The following is a 20247-nucleotide window of genomic DNA, read 5'->3' as shown; positions in this document are numbered from 1 at the left end:
CTGCAGCTGGCCTCTCACAACAAGGGGAGGATCAGCCCAACCTGCCTGCCAGGTGCAGTGCAGCTGTGTCCTCTCCCAGAGCAATTTGGGAATTACAGGCTTGAAAGTTGAAAGAAATCCCTAAAATAATATAAGGAATACAGATTGGAGCTGCCTTTAGGAAATTCAGGTGTTAATTGTTGCTGTGGGAGTAGCATTAATCCATGAACGAGGGCCCATCAGAGCCCTCCTTTCCTACCAAGGCAGGATTTACTGTTCCTGCCAGATGCTTTTGCTCAGGGCAGGTTTGGGTTGTGTTTTGCAGGAGGGCCATCCGAGCAGCCTTTAAAAACAAGGAGAGAGCAGCAATCCTCACCACGCACTACATGGAGGAGGCAGATGCTGTCTGTGACCGTGTGGCCATCCTGGTGTCAGGGCAGCTCAGGTACCCCCAGATCCCCCCTGCGCCAGAGAACACCTGGCATATATTTCTCTTAAAATTTGGTGCCTTAAATTTGGAGCAAAATCAATCCTTGCCAGCACAAAGGATCTGTTTGAGGTCAGGCTTCTCTTGAGCATAACTTGTGTTTTCTGTAATTTGTAGGTGTATAGGTACTGTCCAGCACCTGAAGAGCAAGTTTGGCAGAGGATACTTCTTGGAGATGAAATTAAGGGAAACAGCAGACGTGCAGCAGGTGGAGTATCTGCAGAGCCAGATCTTGCACATCTTCCCCAATGCCAACCGCCAGGAAAGGTGAGGTTCTGACAGAAAATACTGATGTCAATAAACCCCTCTGATCTCACAGCAGCTCCTTGGCACTGGGGGAAGGAATGTAAATATTTACACACAGCTTAAAAAAAAATAAAAAGAAGAAAATAAAAAAAGGAAGAGATGTGGAAGGCAGCAGAGAGAGCCCAGGCTGCCAGGGCGGGGGCCGGGAGCCCACGCAGATGTTTGGCACAGAGGAAGCAAAACTGGATTTCTGCATAGCTGTTGCCTGACAGCTTCCTCCTGGGTCAGGGCCCCCGGGAAAGGGCTGAAATCCGAGTCTCTGACTCACTGCCCTTACCTGGAAGTGCCTGAGCTCCCTGGGGCTCTCAGCTCTGGGGTGGGCTGGCTGCTGTTCCAGCAGCAGCTCCGGGTTTGTGCCGGGTTTGGCTCAGTGACTGCAGAGACTCCACCGAGGGCACTGCAGGCATCCAGAGAAGTGTGAGCCTTGAGGGATCATCAGAGGGATCTTTCCTCAAGTGTGGGAGATGGGAAGGAGAGAGGAGCTCCCTGTGCAGCAGGAGATGTGCAGGGCACAGCAGCTCCAGGGTTGCAGGAACGGCTGCGTGATTCGAACTTCCAGGACGTGCTGGGACCTCCCAGCTCAGTTGAAATCCAAAACCTCAGGGCTGTGGGAGTTTCAGGAGGCAAATGTGCCATGAGTAAGCAGAATAGAAGTGATTGAATCTGAGTGGAAGTGCATGAACTTCCAGCAGTCTCGGGGGGTCTCAGCTGAGGCACCTGGAGCTGCGTCATTCCCTTCCCTGTGTGATGGTGACAGTCCAAATGCCTGCAGTAACCTTCAGAAAAGGAGTTGAACTCCATCCCATGGGGTATTAATGTTTTTACTTGGAGTGATTTTGCTTGAAGCCAAATTTGCTTTGCTTCTTTGTTCCAGTTTTGCCTCCATCCTGGCGTATAAAATTCCTAAAGAAGATGTACAGTCGCTTTCACATTCTTTCTCCAAGCTGGAGGAAGGTAATGAGGCACTTGCCAAACATCACACACACAAATCCTTCTGTCTCCCATAACTGGCCCTTCTGCCACGTGATGTCACTTCTCCATTTCTGTTCCAAATTTATTTAATTTCCTTTAATTAACACCCCCAACTCCATTTCTTGTGAAATCCAGAGTAAGTGAACTGTGCCTCAATCTGCCCTTGTTGATTCTTTCACCAGTAAAACACGCCTTCAACATCGAGGACTACAGCTTTTCTCAAGCAACCCTGGAACAGGTGGGTCCAATTCTGGTTTGGGGATGCAAACCCTGCCAGGTGAAGGTGTCAGAGGGCTGGGGGTGGATGGGATATTGGGAAGGAATTCCTCTCTCTGAGGGTGGGCTGGGATGGAATTCTCAGAGAAGCTGTGCTTGCCACATCCCTGGAAGTGTCCAGGGCCAGGCTGGATGGGGCTTGGAGCACCCTGGGATAGTGGAAAGTGTCCCTGCCCATGACAGGGATGGGATTTATTCTCCCTCCCATGATTCCATGATGATGAGCCCTGTGCAGGCAGCTCATCCCCCAGGCTCTGCTCTCAGGCCACTGGGACGGCTTTGCTGATGCCTCTTGGGGCACTTTTGGGGAACTAAATTCCCTTTTTGGCAAAGTCAATCACATCTGCAGCCCTCCAGCTCCTCTTTATTCCCGTTGTCCCCTCTAAAAATAAGATGCCAACTGCAGTGACTGGAAGAAAGCAAACTTGTGGTGTTAGTGGAAAATCTTGCCAGGTTCATTCCAAGAACAGGCATTTGCTGTTGGTAGCTGGAAGGAGAGTAAAGCTGAACTTATAATTGCTTATTGGGGATTAATTACTGCTGACAATTAATGTCCTTCAGTGTTGAACTTCCTTTTCATTGTGCTCTCAAAGAGATGAGGTGGGAGGGTAGGAGTAAGGAGAAAAACCTCAAAATACTAAAAATGTCTTAGTAAAGAGAAAAACCTCAAAATACTAAAAATGCCTTACTCAGAGATGAAGCAACACACTGAATACTCGTAAGGATTTTAGCATGAGTTGTACTTGTGACCAAGGAAGTTCCTAAAAGGACCGTGGGGGGGTGTTTTCTGTCTTTTCCAGGTGTTTGTGGAGCTTGCTAAGGAGCAGGAGGAGGAGGACAGCAGCTTTGGCACCCTGAACAGCAGCCTGTGGTGGGAGAGGACGCAGGAGGACCGAGTCATTTTCTGAGCTCCCCATCCTCCCTCTGCTCCTGGAGCTGGGGTGGGCAAGGACAGCTGGGTTTGGAAGCCCTGAGCGTGTCCCACCATCCTGGCCTTGGGAATAAGGCCTCAGGAGCTGTGAGCATCCCCCTGCTCCTCTGGCTGACCCCCAGTCCCTGCCCCTGGATTGTTTTGGGCACCAGGGCACTGCCACGGGCATCTCCAGGTGTTGGTGGCTGGTGCAGGAGCTCCCACCTGCCTTCCCTGGGCTCTGCTGGGCTGGAGGTTGGGCTGTCCTGCAGGAAAATCCTGTGTCTGAGCAGAGCCAGTGGCTGCTGGAGCATCTGCCCCACAGTTTGCAGGGTCTGGCTGTGCCCCTGGGTGGGCTCTGCTGCCCCTCCTGCACACCCAGCCCTGCTCCTCCACCAGCTGAGCCACCCCTGAGTCTGCCTTGAGGATGCACCTGCTTGGAAGAGAGGGGGAAACCACTGCAGAGTCCCTGTCCTGCTGCAGGGAGGGTCCTGAGCTGCACCCCCAGCTCGGCTTGGCGTCCCACCAGCCTGGAAATGTTCATTTGGAGATGGAATGTGGCACTTGGTGGCACTGCCAGTGCCCTGCCCTGCAGGCTGGCAGCTCTGTGGGTCACCCTGAGGGGCACAGGGGGGCACAGAGTGGATGTGCTCCTTCCTTCCCCTGCCTGGTGAAAAGGGGTTTGCAGAGATGTGGCTCTGCCTGGTCTCTGCTCAGAGCAGTCTGGTTCTTTCCCTGCCAGCTGCTCTCTCACACACACTCACAGTGCTTTGGAGATGTTTGCATTTTTTTTTTCCTTGCCAGTGCATTCATGAAGCTCCAGTGTTTCCCAGTTTCTTGTTGTTGTGGTTGCAGTTACACAGGGCCACTTGTCACCTCCCCTCTGTAAAACCCCAAATGAAAACGGTCCCAATTCACAGCCTCGTCCATAAGAAAGGTGCCTTTGGTTTGCATAGAAGCACTAAGAGTAGAATATGTGGTCCTTTAATCTGAGATGTGACAAATGTATGTTGAAAAATATATTATTTGGGGGGGGGTTTTTTCTACACAAAGCTATCATCACATTTTTAGTTTTATAAGGGGAAATTAAAGATTGCTCCCAGTTCATTTTGCTCTGCAATGGGCAGATACAGAAATGTGTTTATTGAGATGTTGGCTTCATAAGTCATATCATTTATGTATCTTCACTTTAAAGTTAGAAAATACCTTGTTTTTTCTTGAGAAAACCCAAAGAATGGGTGAAGTTGGAGTTGTGTGTTCAATTGTTTGTAATTATCAGGCAATAATGTGTGTGTGTGTCTGATAAGGGTTTATCAGTGTGTTCAGCCACAATCTGTTCCCATCTGTTTCTTACACAGGGAGAAGTGAACTCCTTATTGCAGAATTTCACTTCCTCTTTTGTACCCACAGGTTGCAGAGAAATGCACAGCTTTGGGTTTGTAGTTAAAATTGGAGCCCAAACCCTACAGAAAACCCTGGACATCGCATTTCCTTCCCCAGGGAACCCCAGCCCTGGAAATGAGGGATTAAAAGGATTAAAACAAACTGCAGCTCCAGCACCGCCTGACAGGGGTGAAACTTCCCTGTCAGAAAAGGGAAAAAAACCCTAAAATTCAGATGTTTTATTTATTTAGCCCCAGTCCTGCTGCTGGCTGGGAGTTCTGAGCTTTGTTTAATTTGGAGCAATTTGGGACTCAGAATTCTCTTGGCACTTTTCCCGTGCAGGTTTGTACAAGTCGAGTGCATTTTTCCCAAATCCCACTTTTTTTGGGGGGTCTCTTTTTTGCCAATGATGTTTCAGCCAAGTGTCCCCTGCCCATCAATCCAGCACATTCATGTCACAGGGATTTAGGGAATTAGTGTGACCTGTGAGCAGCCTTGGTGTCAGCCTCCAATTTATTCTTTCACTTGGAGTTAATAGTCTGTAAAATAGTTCTGTGCTGTCTGTCTCAGATATTTCCATGTTTGTTCACATTGCAGATGTGAAAACTTTGGATTGGAAGCTCAGTTTGGTGCTGTTGTTTATCCTGGAGGAGCCCAGTGGAGGGTGGCACAGGTTTTTGTGCAGCTACAGAAAGGACAAAGAATTTGGCTCGTTAAGTTAATTTCCTGTTTGGGTGGGATATTTTTTGGCCTGGTGACGTTGTGTGTTAAAATGGGGTAAAATTCCACCCCAGAACATCACTGTCCTCCTATCAGAAGTGTTTCAAAGTGTCCTGAGGTGTTTGTAATTGCCAGAATAGGGTAAACCCCAGGTAGAATTAAAAAAGGGTAAAATTCTACTCCAAAACATCACTGTCCTCCTATCAGGAGTGTTTCAAAGTGTCTTGAAATGTCTATAATTGTCAAAATAGGGAAAACCCCAGGTAGAATTAAACCACGGTAAAATTCCACCCCAAAATATCACTGTCCTGGTATCAAAAGTGTTTTAAAGTGTCCTGAGATGTCTGTAATTGCCAAAATAGGGAAAAACCCAGGCAAAATTAAACCAGGGAATGCCCTGGGAACAGCAGACATTTATTCCTGGGATTTGAAGTCCCTTTTGTTCAGCTGTTCCAGTGACAATCCCAAATTCCATCCATCCACCACAGTCCCAGCCTGTGCTCTCAGAGATAAACTGGATTTGGGGGGATTTGGGGTAAATTCCCCCCAGTCTGGGTCAGCATTGCCAGGTGAGGTGGCTGGAGCTGCCTTGCAGGGTTGTTGTGAGGTGTCCAAAGCTTGGCAAGAGCCTTCACTCGCTGGTGTCGTTACAAGGTTGTATTTTTCTATGGAGAGTTTAAAGTGTCTGGTTTTGTTCATCCCTTCCCAAGGAAAAACCTCCTTATTTAAGAGTGTCTCTGTTTAGCAAGTGAGATTTATTGCACAGCCAACATGCAGAGCTCTGGCAGCAGGAGGTGTCAGGGCTGGGGGTGACACCTTTGTGACACTCCTCCTGCTGGAGCAGTTCATTTTACACACTTGCCTTTCTCTCACCACTCAGCTGTGCTTGTAAAGGTGAGGATTTTTCCTTTCCCAGCAGGAAGTATTTCCAAAATAAAGATGGTTTGGGTTGTTAAACTCTTTGGCTCTCTGGGTGTTTTTGCTGTGCCTGGGAATGGGTATGGTTTATCAAAGCCTGGGCTGATTGTTGGGGTGCAGAAGAGTTTTCAGGTGGTTGGGCTCAGGCAGAGCATTGGGAGCTCTGGCTCTTGGCACAACCAGGATTCTCAGGCTGCAGCATTGTCAACCCAAGGCAAGTATTTAAATATTTTAAGCTGAATTTGGGGGAATTTTGCAGTGTTGCAACACTCGCCACGGTCACATTGCATTTTTCAGCTGGGTTTATTGAGCCCAGCCTTGGGCAGGCAGTGACCCCAGGACAGCTCTGTGCTCCTGCCATGGCACATTGTCCATCTGCAGGGGTAAATCACCTCCAGCCACTGGGAAACCAACCCCAGGAAAAATAAAATAATTCATTTTTGTGCTTTTAGCTGTGCCCAAGGTGAATTGGGGTGGGTGGGTGCTGGCTCTGGGGTGAGGGGCAGTGAAATGGGGGAGGTTTGGGACAGGAAATGAAGGGCACTGTCTGCCCCTGGCGCGTCTAGTGGCACTGCCCTGGGCAGACCCTGCTGAGGAAGAGGAGGAGGTGTCACCTCATGGGTCAGTGAAGAGTGCAGCAAAATAAAAGGGGTTTGTGCTCCCTGAGCCCCTCAGCGGACAGGAAAATAACCCCAAAGAGGTTTAATCTGAGTTTGGGGACAGTTCCCAGCAGTTCGTACTCGTTTGTTTGTGATGGTGTGGAAGGGCAGCGTGCCATGCTCTTTTTTTTAATTTTTTTTTTTTAAGCTGTAAAATTAATTCATTCCCTTATAATGCTTCTTTTAAGAGATGTCCAGAAAGTCCCTGATTTAACATGCTGGATTTCTCTTTGATAAGGGTTTCCTGGAGCTCTTGCTGTTCCTTTCTCCTTTGCTTGGCACTTCCCCTTGGAAGGCTCTGGCTCCTTTCCCAGCCCTTCTCTTCCTCCTGGCAGATACAGAGTCTGGTCCTGAGTCCCCTTCTCAGAAATCCCGTGGAGCATCTGCCTGGGGGATTTAATTAATGATATTTTGAGATGCTCTCAGTGATGTTTTGCTGCTGCTCAGTGAAGCCATGAGGGGCTGAGGTCCCACTTCAGCACCAAGGAATGCATGGAGCAGGTGTCATTTTTCTGTGAAAAAGCCTTTTCTGCAGACCCTGTGCAGTCAGGACAGGGCTGGTTTTGGTCAGAGGCACAGATTTTTGGTCAGGAAAAGGCTATTTTTTGGTGAAGTGCAGCTCAGATGGGCTTTTTGCAGGCACGAGGAGCCTCCTTCCCCTGTTGCCCAACACGAAGGGATGCCGGAAAACGCTTCTGCTCCTCTCCTAAATGAGCTCATGCCTTGAAAATGAGTAAATCAGCAGCTGCAGCAGAGCCCAGGCCTTTTGTTAAGCAACAACCAGCCAGCCCTTGTGGTTTGAGGCAGCTCTGAAAAATCAGATGCACAATCCTCAAGCTGTGGAAGTTCCGGGACGGTCAAATTCATTTAACTCATTGAATTATCCCGTGGCCGTGCTCTCTTCCAGCCCCTTTGCATTCCCTGCCTTCTCTGAGTTCCTCACCTCCCTGTTTGGAATGCAGATGCACTGGAAAAATGTTTTTTGTTTTCAAACACCCAACGTGCTCCATCCTGCTTCCAGCTGTGCGGCAGCTGCTGGGAAAGCAATTAAAAGGAGTGGAAATTGAGGGAAAAAAACCACTCAAAAGGAGAAAGAAGAGCTGAAATCCTGTTGGATTTTAGCTAGGATGCAGGATTTGTCCCAGCATTGGCTGAGTCAGGCTCTGGACACGATGGGGACCAAATCAGCAGAGTTTTCCCTTTGGGGAAGCTGAGACAGGGACAAAGTGGCTTTGCCACCTCTCAGTTCACCCCATCCCAGGCCACCCCAGCTCTGGAACATCTGCAAGGGCTGAGTTCAGTCCTCCAGAGCGTGGTGTAAACATCCCCAGGCTCGGGGCCAGCTGGTTGTAGGTGCTGTTCCAAGGTTGGGTCATCGCTGGGCGAGTTTGGGGAGGGTTTGCCCGGGTGACGTCAGGGCTGGAGAGGGGCTTGGCCACCGCTGGGCCACCAGGCTCAGCCTCCCTGGGGCTCAAAAGGGACCAGCAGCCTGGACATCAGAGCTGAGCAGCCCCTGTCCCCATGGAAAACACACCAGCAGGTAAGGGGTCACAGATCTCTCCTTTTTCTTAATTAAAATTAATTTAGAAGTAGAGATGGGAAAGTTCTCCCTCGTGCAGGGGTTGAGTTTTCATCAGGGGATGGTCAATTTTTCCTGATTAATGCTTTGGAGTGTTGGATGCATAAAAGTTGCACATTTCTTGTCCCCATGGGAAACACACCATCAAGTAAGAAGTTAAGTATCTCTCCTTTTTCCCAGGGAAAACTAATTTGGAAGTAGAGATGGAAAAATTCTCCCTCATGCAGGGATTGAGTTTTCATCAGGGGATGGTCAGTTTTTTTCCTGATTAATGCTTTGTGATGCTGAAGGCAAAAAAGTTGCATCTTTCCTGTCCCCATGGGAAACACACCAGCAAGTAAGGAGTCACAGATCTCTCCTTTTTCTAAATTAAAATTAATTTAGAAGTAGAGATGGGAAAATTCTCCCTCCTGCAGGGGTTGAGTTTTCATCAGGGGATGGTCAATTTTTCCTGATTAATGCTTTGTAGTGTTGGATGCATAAAAGTTGCACATTTCTTGTCCCCATGGGAAACACACTATCAGATAAGGAGTCACAGATCTCTCCTTTTCCTAAATTAAAATTAATTTAGAAGTAGAGATGGGAAAATTCTCCCTCGTGCAGGGGTTGAGTTTTCATCAGGGGGTGGTCAATTTTTCCTGATTAATGCTTTGGAGTGTTGGATGCATAAAAGTTGCACCTTTCCTGTCCCCATGGGAGACACACCATCAAGTAAGGAGTCACAGATCTCTCTTTTTTTTTTTTGAGAGAAAATTAAATTACAAGTAGAGATGGAAAAATTCTCCCTCATCCAGAGGTTGAGTTTTCATGAGGTTTTTTAAATCAGTTTTTTCCTGATTAATGCTTTGCAATGTTGGATGCATAAAAGTTGCACCTTCCAGCTCTGTTTTCTAATGGACTGTAAGTTCTCAACAAAGAACAAATTTGTTCACAGCAAATTTTGCTCCTTTTGGAGGAAAAGGAGCAAAAATATTCAGCTTTTCTGGGTGTATATGTGGATTTTGGTTCTCCCCATGGCTGCAGGTGAAGAGCTGAAGGTTGAGCACTGGGTGATGATCCCTCCCTTTGGTCTCCCCCTCTTGCCTTAAAAATGCAAAATCCCCCCCAAATTTCACTTCTCTGCATGAGCTGAAGTGTTGAGCTTTGATTAAGGGCAGGCTCAGAGTTGTTATTCTCAAGCTGACAGCAGGAGAAAACAACCTGTTCCAGCTTGTGGGTTGGAGTGGAGTCAAATCTGTCTGGGATTTATCGGATGGAAACACAAAAATCTGCAAGAGCTGCTCCCTGCAAACAGGAGGGGATGGAAGGAGCACCTCTGCCCTCTCCAGGTGCAGGGATTGATCCTTGGCTCTGGGAAAGCCAGAGGATGCTCTGGGAAGTGTGAGGTGCAGCACAGATTTCTCACTTTGATCCCAGCATTGAGAGGCTCCTGCCGAAGCTCCTGAAGAGCAGCTGGATTTTAGGAGCTGAAATCATAAACTCCAGGAATACTTTGGGTTGGAGGAGACTTTTAAAAGTCACCCAGTCCAAGCCCCCTACAATGAGCAGGATGTCTTCAAACAGACCTCAACAAGTTAAATTTGTAGAGGAAAAATAGTCTGAGGAGGTGCCAAAGAGGAATTCCCCGAGATAGTAAATAAAGGGATTTAGTGGGATGTGCCTTCCTGGGATGATTTTTGGTAGAGCAGAGCTGTGTGCAGCATCCAGGAAAAGTTATTGCAACACCTTGGCAGTGAGTTCCTGGGGAGCAGGAAGTTTGGATGCACTTAATGAGCCCCAGCAGACATCCAGCTTTACAAGTGATGCTCTTAACTGGATTAAAGTTTCCCAAACATCGTTGCCTCCATTTTCTGATGTGTTTATTTTGCCTTCTGTGTCTCAAGTCTGGAGCCTCAAGCCTTGCAGAGGATTCTCTCTTGGCTGTATTTTTTTTACCTTTTCCATACTCATCTAATAGATTAATTAGATATCTAATTTAAAATAAATAATAGCTAATATTTATTAGGTATCTGATTGAAAGTTAAATTCCACAGCCTTTGTAGGCAGCATCACTTGTTTGAATTCTTGGCTGCATTTTTGGCTCCCAGTGGTATCTGCTCCTTGCTCCACAGACAAAAAAGGTAAATTAAAACTGGCAGACACTTTGTTAAAATTTTCTAAAAAGCTTTAGATTTGCTCCATCATTTTAAAATTGATTGTGGTGACTGCAGAGATTCTGTGCATCTCTTAAAGACCATCACGTTTTCCTTGTTACCCAAATACCACCACGCTTTGTTTACTGCCCAAACATCCTGGGCTGGGCTGCTGCTTCCAGTTCAGGACTGAAATCCAGACCTGGGCAAAAGAAAAAAAAACAATAAAAAAGTGACACTTGCCAGAAATCCCTTCCTATTTACCTTTCACCTTCAGTGCAGGCAGTGGGGAGGAAGCGTGGGAGGAAACTTGGGCAGGGGAAAGCAGAGCACCAGGAGATAAAATAAGGTGAGATAAGCCCTGTGATAACACAGAAGGTGAGCTGGGATCCTGCATCCCTCGCCCCCGCAGTACACAAATATTTAATTCTCCCAAAAAAACAAGCAGTGGAGGGAGCAGAGCAGTGCAAGGCTTCATGGACTCCAGCTGCCCAACCCGTGAAATCAGGGAGCGCCGTCCAAGGGGAATGGAGCACTCTGCCTTTGAGGTTGCCTTGGTTTTGGGTTTCAGCCATTTGAAAGGATTAAACCACAAAAAACTTCTTGGGAGGTTCCCTTGCCCTGCTCCCCTGAGAATCCATTGCTCTGAACTTGCTCCTGTTCTTGCAGCTTGGCCACGGGATTAAATGTGGAGCTGGAATAAATATCCCAAAGAAATGCTCCCTGCTCAGTATTTAGGAGGATATTAAGCAGCACATGGGTGTTCTAATCCTGCCCTGCTCTAAATGCACTGAAGTTCCTTAATATTTGGGTGAAAACAGAACAAACTGGCCTCTCACCAGCCTGGTGAAGGCAGGCAGTGGCAGCCTCTATTTTGGGTTATTTTTAACATCTCCCCAGTGTTTGCAACGTGATTCAGGGTCTGGTTCAGAACCCAGGGCACGTGAGCAGGAGTTTGCCAACACACCACGTGCCCGAGGCCAGGCACAAAGTCACTTTCTGCAGCGGAACGTGGAAAGTGAGCGGTTGTCTCGTTCCACAAAACCTCTTTGGGATGAGGAAGGATGAGTCTGGGTGAGGAAGGAGAGGAAGAATGAGTCTGGGTGAGGAAGTAGAGGAAGGATGAGTCTGGGTGAGGAAGGAGAGGAAGGATCAGTTTGAGTGAGGAAGGATGGGTCTGGGTGAGGAAGGATGAATCTGAGTGAGGAAGGATGAACCTGGGAGAGGAAGGATTAGTCTGGATGAAGAAAGATTAATCAGGATAAGGAAGGATGAGTTTGGGCGAGGAAGGATGAGTCTGGATGAAGAAGGATGAACCTGGATGAGGAAGGATGAATCTGGGAGAGGAAGGATGAACCTGGATGAGGAAGGGTGAGTCTGGATGAGGAAGGGTGAATCTGGGAGAGGAAGGGTAAATCTGGATAAGAAAGGATGAACCTGGGAGAGAAAGGATGAGTCTGTATAAAGAAGAATGAACCTGGATGAAGAAGGATAAGTCTGGATAAGGAAGGGTGAGTCTGTAAGAAGAAGGATGAACCTGGGTGAAGAAGGATGAATCTGTGCTTGTGGAGGAGGCACATCAGAGTCCAGCCCAGCTCTCTGTTCCCTTGCATGATCTTGGTCTATTCCCTTTGAATCTCAGTTGTCCAAAGCTAAGGAGACAAGTTCTCCCCCTTTGGGGTGTTATTGGGCTCCTCTGAAGGGGTATTTGACTCCTAGTGACCTGTTTTATTTTAATCATATAATTTTCTCTCTCATCTCAGCTGGAAAAATGCAGGGGGTATCCAAGAAAGCCTCACTAATATTTCAGCAAACCTGTGCTCTCCTGTGGAAAAATGTTCTTCTGGTGTGGAGGATGAAGTCAAAAAGCTTTCAGGCAAGTGTCGTTTCTTCCAAAGGGAAATTGGGATTTCTACTACAAAGCATTTGCACGTTGCCTTGTTTTGGTGTGAGGGGATGTGAGAAGGCTCAGCTGTGGCTCCCTGGGAAATGTCAGCAGTTCCTTCTTCCTGTGACACCACAAATGTGCCTCGTGACAGAGCTGGCTGCTGGCTCTGCCTTGTTCATCCTGCCCTGTCCAGAGGAACACAATGTCCAATTCATGGCTGCAGAGTCCAATTATCCACAGATCTCGTTGGCTCCAGCGCTGAGAAAACATGTTTTCCATCTGAAACCTTGCTGGGATTGTAAACCCCTCACACCTGTGGAGCAGGGGAAAGGCAGAGGAGCTGGGCTGGGCACTGGGGTCAGAGATGGGTTAGGAGAGTCCTCAGGAGACTCCCCAGTGCCTTGGAGTGGCTGCTTAAAAGAGGGGCTGGACATGATTAAGAGAATTAAAGAATAAAAGTGGGTGTTTATTAAGAGAATAATGGTGGAAAAGAGGGGCTAGACAAGATTAGGAGAATTAAAGAATAAAAGTGGGTATTTATTAAGAGAATAAAAGTGGGTATTCATTAAAGGCCTCCAATAGGTGCTCCTTGGGCAGTCAGAAGCCTCCAAGGGGCTGCACACAGGCTGGATGATGGTCACCAGTTTTTCACACTTTTATAAGTTTGGTCCATTTACATATTGGGGGTTAATCCTCCAATTCCAGCTTCAGGTAATGAAGTCATTGACCCCAAGGTCTCTCCCCAAACTCACTTTTATTTGCATCTCTCAAGGCCTGAGGCAGTGAGGTGAATCCTTGATTCCCAGGCCTGGAGAAGAATTGTTATTTCTGAATAAAATGGGAGAACAGCAGCTGACAGGCTGTGGAGTTTTAGAGTTACACTAAAGTTATATTACACTATATTTTCCCTGTACTAAAGCAGTACAGGGAAAATATAAAAAATACCATAGCTAAAAATATTGTATAAAATCATATTACAATATAAAAAAGAATATAAATTATTATTATTATAATATTATAAAAATATTATCGCTGATAAATAAATAATATAAAATATTTTAAATTATTATTAAAATACTATAGCTAAAGATAAATAATATAAATTATTATAAAAATCATAAAAACATTATACCTGGAAAATGAATAATATAAAACATTATTATAATGTTATAACATACTATAGCTGAAAAATAAATAATATAAAATATTATAAAAATAATATAAAAATATAAAAATATAATATCATAAAAATAAATAATATATTATAATATAAAATATTATAGCTGAAAAGTAAGTACTATAAAATATTATTATAATATTATAAAAATACTACAGCTGAAAAATAAATAATATAAAATAATATTCTATTATAAAAATATTATAGCTGAAAAATAGATAATATAAAATATTATTATAATATAATAAAATATTATAGCTGAAGAATAAATAACACAAAATATTATAAAAATACTACAGCTGAAAAATAATTAATATATAATATTAATATAATATTATAAAAATACTATAGCTGAAAAATAAATAATATAAAATATTATTATAATATAAAGATATTATAGCTGAAAAAATATAATATAATATAATATAATATAATATAATATAAATACTACAGCTGAAAAATAAATAATATAAAATATTAATATAATATCATAAAAAATACTAAAGCTGAAAAATCCCCACAGCAGCTGCCCCTCACCTGTGCGCTTCCCTCCTTTCCCGCAGGAATGGGCGGCCCTGCTGGTTTTCCTCTACATCCTGCGCGACTCCGCGTCTCTGATCATGTACTACCCCACGCAGGAGTTCCCCTACAAACCCCTGGGCAGCCTGAGTGACCCAGCCTTCAACACCTCGGGGGTGACTCTCCTCTACACCCCTGCAACCAACACCACCAGGGGGATAATGGCCAAAGTGGCCTCCAGCTCATCGCTGAGGGGTAAAAGCTCTTAAATCCATCACCTGCAGGGTCTGGGAGGGACAAGAATATTTATCCCGTATAATTTTTGAGTGGGAAAACCCATTTTTATTGTTGTCTGAATGATCGGAGTTTCGGCCGTGCTGGGTTTGTTATTTTTTTAAAAAATTAATATTATTTATCTATTCTAACGGCAGGTGTAATTGTAGAAGAGGTGGAAAACGAGGCAAAAATGGAAGAAAAAGGAATTTCGGAGGAGGAAACCATCGGTGTTGTTTTTAAGGACGACTTCTCCTACACTCTCAGATTTCCATTGGGCAAAGCTGTGTTTCCCAATGAAGGCTTTGAGCACATTGGTAACAAAACAAATGAAAACCCTAGGCTTTGATTTTGCATTAAAAAATAAGGTTTTGATTTTGCATTAAAAGCTGCTTTAGCTGGATTTCTGTGCTGCTGTGCCACCCTAAAGGGATGGAGGCTGCAAGTGCCAAATGGCTCAAGAAAGACAGGAAATAAAATTTGAGGGTTTGTGTCTGTAAAAGGAAAAGTATATCAGAGAAAAAAGTTGTAAGAACATAAATATCATCCACAGCCAGAGAATCCCAGAATAGGTTGGGGTAGATGGGAGCTCAGAGATTATCCAGTGCCTTTTTTCCTCTTCTCCCTTGTGTACCTTAATCCATAATAATAATAATAATAATAATAATAATAATAATAATAATAATAATGTGCCTGGAAAATGAGCATTTTCTGTGCATTAATGTCCCCAGCCAGAGACTTAACACATTAAAAGATAAAAGGCTGAGCAAATCCCAGTCTTGATTTCCTCACATTTTCCGTACTTAAAACTCCTTTTCAACCCCACATGTCAGGCCCAAGTATTTATATGCACATGTATGTGGAAATGTATTAATTAATATTGATGAATTCTTTTTTAAAATATCTTTTTTCCCCAACAGAAACCTGCTATGATTTTTCAACCAAGCACTGCAAAATTCCTCTGTACTGGTACGGGGGATTCCTCTCTGTGCAGTCCAGCATTGATGCAGCAATCATAGAAGTAAGTATGTCATGATGGAATTTGCTTTTCTTCCCAAAGTCCTCTGTGAACTTAAAACAGCAAACCAAAAATAGAGGGGGGGAAAAAACCCAAAAAAATCCAAACACCAAGAAAATCACCCAGCCAATTCATTTTGAAAAGTGTCCAAGGCCAAGTTGGGCAGGGCTTGGAACAACCTGGGATAGTGGGAGAGTTCCCTGCCCACGGATCAAGGGATTTTTAAGGTCCCTTCCAACCCATTCTGGGGTTCTGTGGTGCTCTGATTATCTGTGGTCATCAACTTCCTAAATAGTGTAATTCAAAATTGAAAAGACTGACAGAAAATTGAAAAGACTGACAGATCATTGTCACGCCTCAAGGCAGTGAATGGAACAAGGATTGAACAGTGTTTATTGCAAGTCAACGCAGAAATATATTAAATACTGGTTATTTGCTTCTAAATAACCTCATTATTGACAAACTGATAATTCTGATGCTTGCAACCCCCTGTTTGTTCTGATGTTAGCTATTTCACTGCAAAAAACTAAATCAATGATCGATTTCCTTCCTTTAGATGAAAACCAACCACTCTGTGTGGAGGGAAATGGAGTCACTTACTGGAGTTCACCTGAAAACCGTGGTGAAACCTCTGTTTAAACTGGATTACTTCTGGTTCATCATCTGTGCCATACTGAGCTACTGCCCCTACATGCACTTTTTATCAGTGAAAGTCCTCAAGGAGAAGAAGAAGCTGAAGATACTGATGAGAGCGATGGGTCTGCAAGATATTTCCTTCTGGTAAGTCCCAGAAATGATTGTGCAATTGCAGGGGGTTATTTTGCCAAGTGTCTGGAGCTGCCTGCTCTGGTGGGAGGTGGCCCTGCCCAGGGCAGGGGTGGAATTAGGGGATTTTTGGAGGTGTCTAAACCATTCTGGGGGTTCTATTTGCTGGAGGAATCTCTGTTTCCAAACCTGTTGCTTTGAGACAGGATTTTTGTACTTGTTTTTGTTGCTCTTCTCCCTCCCAAAAAGGAGGAGGAGCCCTCCTGGTGGAGCAGGGGTGTGTGCAGCAGGGGCTGTTTGCCTCCAGAAAATGCGTGGAACACACAGAAAAAGGAAAGAAACAACAGATCCTGGACAAACCCCTAAATGCTGCAGCAGAGGAGGGGCACAGGGTCTGTCCAAACAGGAATCCTAATCCCTCTGAGTATGAATATTTCACTTCATTGGGAAAAGTACATGGATAAAAGGTCCTGGCTGTAAATTCTCCGTGTCCCTTTGCTGCCATCTTGCATCTGCAGAGATCTGGGCACCTGCAGGACCTGAATTGGTGGAAGAACTTTTTTTTTCCTGAGCAGTAACCAAGCACTGAAACAGAGAAGGTTTGGAGTGTCCCTCACTGGAGAGATTCCAGAATATTCCATGGAGTTTTAGAGTTACACACTAAAGCAGTACAGGGAAAATACAAAAAACATTATAGCTAAAAATATTATGTAAAATTGTATTACAATATAAAATAAATAATAGAAAATATTATAGAAATATTATTAAAATATTATAGCTGGAAAATTAATATAGTATAAAAATAGCATAGCTGAAAAATAAATAATATAAAATATTATTAAAAGATTATAGCTGGAAAAGAAACAATATAAATATTATAATATATTATAAAATATTATAACTGAAAAATAAATGATTAAAAGTATATGAATACTATAGCTGAAAATAAATATATAAAATATTATAGAAATACTATAGCTGAAAATAAATATATAAAATATTATAGAAATATTATAGCTGAAAAATAAATAATATAAAATATTATTGGACACATTTCTGTGCCCTGTGCTCTGGGGTGACCCTTTTTGAGCATAGACATTGACCCTGTGTCCCTTCCAACCTCACTCTTCCTGTGACTCTCTGATATTTGCACCTGTCCAGTTTGGAAACAGCAAATGGATGAAAATACGAAATATTTGAATTTAAATCCCTTTGTCTTGGCCATGTCATGGCAAGTGTTGTCATGCTCAGGGGCAGAAATAATGTGCCTTCCCTTGCAGGTTATCCTGGAGCCTGCTGTACACTGTGTATGTCTCCATCACATCCAGCCTGCTCACCTGGGTCACCCTGAGTGAAGCTTTTAACCACAACAGCTTTTTGGATGTGTATTTTTATTATTTCTTCTATGGCATGGCATCTGTGAGTCTGATTTTGTATTCTTATATGATGCATCTTTTTTTTTTTTTTTTTCTGTTTCATCATTAAAATAAGGTTGCAGAGGTTTGGGGTTTTTTTGCTGGTATTATATGAGAAAGTAACAAAAATATTGTGCTGTGATTAATTGGTATTATTTGTAGGCTTTTATACCACTCCCATTAGATTTTGGGAGATTCTGACTCGAAATCAGAGTAAAGAGAGGTGCTAAAATGAGGCTGGGAGTGATTTTTCTGTCCTCATAAACCTGCCCCAAATCTCAGAGCCTTGTGCATCTTGGAGGGAAAAACCAAAACACAGCTGGGTCTCTAATTTTGCTCCTATTTTGATGTGGAGGTTTTTTTGGTTTTTTTGTTTTGTTTTTGGTTTTTTATTGCAGCAGAAATGCATCCTAGTAACTAGTGGTTTTCTCTTCTGCAGATTCACTTCACTTTCCTGCTCAGCTCGTTGCTAAATCAGCCAAATATTTCCAGTTTTGTGGGATTCCTCCTCCACATCCTCTTTGGGGCTCTGGGTTTTTTGACGTTGCTCGAAAAGCTGCCACGGGCTTTGGAGTGGATTTTAAACCTCTTCAGCCCTTTTGCCTTCACAGCTGGCCTTGCAACGGTACGTCCATAATAAAACCAGTGCAGATTTTGTAATCTCAGCCCCCAAAAATTCTGCCAGAAAACAGCAAAATCCACAATTTGCATTGCCAGAACAACACAGTCACCCCCCCTCCTCTGCTTTTAAGAAAGAAAACTTGGCTCCAAAAAAAAAATCTGTGCTAAATCGTGGCAAAGATGGTCAGACCCTCAACTCCATCACGAATTTTACTGCAAGAAATTTACATCCCTATGAAATGGGCAGGATAAAATGTGAGGGCTGGAAGTGCTGCCTGTGCAAGCAGCACGTGCATCACTCTGTGACTTCTGCATGCCTCGAAATTCAGCTTACTGAGGCACTTCTGGTGCTTGTGGTCAGAACAAACCCTTTGTGTCCTCAGAAACAGCGCCGTGGTCACGAGTGAGTTGGGATTTTAGGGAGAATGGCTGTGATGACACAGCAGCAGCTCGCACAAAGTGTTTCTGCCTGAAGGAAATGTTGCATCTGAATTGTGCTTTTTCTTTTTTTTTTTTTTTTTTTTTTTTTTTTCTCTCCACTAGATGGTAAAAATAGAAAAATATGGGCCAGCGTTTACCCCAGAGTTGCACCCTTTTTCTAACCTGTACCTGATCCTGAGCTTTGACAGTGTCTTGTATTTCCTGCTGGCCATCTACTTCGATAAGGTTTTGCCTGGTGAGTGAAAATTGAGGGGAAAAATGCAAACTTCATTGCTTTTTCTTCTATAATTCCCTGCTTTGTAGGGAGAAAGTTACCAAGGGGGGGGGTGGGAGGAGAGAAAACTGCAACCCTGATGGAGGCACTGAGGCCCTGCTCCGACAGCCCTGACCACTGGGGTTGGAAGGGTGTTGTAGGGCTTGAGCTGATTTTTTGGAGGTTGTAAATGGGGCCTTGGCTGTGATTATTCCCCACCTGCTTTTGCAGATAGGGACAGTTTAAATTGCAGAGTTTATCAATTCTTCCACTCTGTTAGAAGTTCACATCCTGCAGCTCCCGGGGAGAGGTGGCCGGGCTGGGCATTTATCAGAGTTGACAGATGGAGGTTTTGGGGTTGATATTTCACCTTCCCTGCCTCTGTTTCAGGCAAATACGGGGTCCCACATCCTCCTGCCTTCTTCCTGCGGCCCTGGTACTGGCTTGGGGGCAGCAGTGGGTACGTGGGGGTGAGGGCTGGCAGCAGCCACGACCCCGTTCTCGGCTGTGACTCTGAGCCGATGCCGCCGGGCTTCGATGGCAAGGAGGGCATCAGGTGAGGAACCCCTTTGGCATGGAAAAACCATCTCTGCATGGATTGTTTGGCTCTAGAGAGCACAGCCACGCTGCACTGGTGAGGGTGAGGCTGGTGTTATGGATAAGATTAATGCAAAGGTGTGAAAGGGAGGGGTTGTTCAGTGTTTCTTCCCGCTCCAGAGCTGGATTTGAACATTTGTTGGATGTGGGGCATCCTCCAGCTCCCTGCCCTGCATTTCCCTGTTCCTCCTTCCCTGTTCCCCTTCCCCATCATCTTCAAGCACAGTTTGTGCTGCAGAAATTCTGCACTGTCCATCCTTGCAGGGCTGGATGGGCTGGTGGCAGGTGCTGCCCAGTGGTTGTTACCAGAAAACAAACAGAAATCTGCTAAAATAACAGCCAGGTCATCACTCCTAATTAAATATCCACACGTTGTTCCCCAGAGCCTCCTCCTTCACTCACTAAATGTTCCTTGAGTTTCTCTTTGAAACCTTTTAAACACCTTTTAGAAAAGTACAGGACCTAATCCTGCTTTAAAGGTACCAAAAAATGAATTACATCAAACGATTCCTTCTGCAGGACCAGTTTGAGGAGGAGACTGGGAAATATTCCCCCAAAAGTTTTAAAAGTTTTATTTGAGGCAGAGGGAACAACCCCAAATTGTGATTCAATAAGTAATGGCTTGCTTACTTTCCTTTAGACTAAACAATATTAAAAAAATATACAAGAGGAAGAACAAGAGCACCGAAGCTTTGAAGGGTAAGGAGAGGCTTTGTAATTCTTTTATTCGTTTTTTTTTTTCACCAGATAAGAACCCAAAGTGTTTTGAAATGTACTGGCTGTACTGAATTCTGCCTCTGGGCCTGTTAAATTATATTGTGCAATGGTTATTTCTGCTGGGGAGAATTACTTGCAAATTCCTACCAGGTCGTTATCTCCCTGTTCCCTCCAGGAAAATCAGTGTTTATTATTTTTTTGCAACAGCAGAATCCTCCTTAAAAGCTGTGTTTTTGCAGGGA

The 20247-nt window shown here is 44.5% G+C and overlaps 2 protein-coding genes across 3 annotated transcripts in view; both read left to right on the top strand.

Annotated features, from left to right (window-relative positions):
- Nucleotides 1-5976, top strand: part of ABCA5 (ATP binding cassette subfamily A member 5) — a 41375-nt gene extending 35399 nt beyond the window's left edge. Inside the window, exons 36-40 of one of the 2 annotated variants that reach the window (XM_083874573.1) lie at nt 305-424; nt 584-733; nt 1647-1726; nt 1927-1982; nt 2821-5976. In XM_083874573.1, the coding sequence (XP_083730699.1) occupies nt 305-424; nt 584-733; nt 1647-1726; nt 1927-1982; nt 2821-2928 (514 nt within the window). In that variant the 3' untranslated portion in view covers nt 2929-5976. Of the gene's footprint in view, nt 1-304; nt 425-583; nt 734-1646; nt 1727-1879; nt 1983-2820 lie in introns of those variants that run through there. The other variant, XM_083874574.1, reaches the window with a different exon arrangement.
- A 2118-nt stretch (nt 5977-8094) lies between these two features.
- The window catches only part of LOC310916683 (ATP-binding cassette sub-family A member 9-like), a 31457-nt gene continuing 19304 nt past the window's right edge, over nt 8095-20247 (top strand). Inside the window, exons 1-11 of the mRNA XM_083874396.1 lie at nt 8095-8150; nt 12085-12197; nt 13950-14160; nt 14337-14495; nt 15099-15199; nt 15753-15976; nt 17242-17380; nt 17816-18001; nt 18541-18673; nt 19082-19247; nt 19929-19987. Coding sequence (XP_083730522.1) covers nt 8132-8150; nt 12085-12197; nt 13950-14160; nt 14337-14495; nt 15099-15199; nt 15753-15976; nt 17242-17380; nt 17816-18001; nt 18541-18673; nt 19082-19247; nt 19929-19987 — 1510 coding nt within the window. The 5' untranslated portion in view covers nt 8095-8131. The remainder of the gene's footprint in view (nt 8151-12084; nt 12198-13949; nt 14161-14336; nt 14496-15098; nt 15200-15752; nt 15977-17241; nt 17381-17815; nt 18002-18540; nt 18674-19081; nt 19248-19928; nt 19988-20247) is intronic.

Source organism: Zosterops lateralis (assembly GCF_965231275.1).
Source record: "Zosterops lateralis genome assembly, chromosome: 18".
In the NCBI taxonomy this organism is placed as follows: Eukaryota; Metazoa; Chordata; class Aves; order Passeriformes; family Zosteropidae; genus Zosterops; species Zosterops lateralis.
Note: the sequence above shows the minus strand (reverse complement) of the source record. Positions and strands in the feature narration are given on the sequence as shown.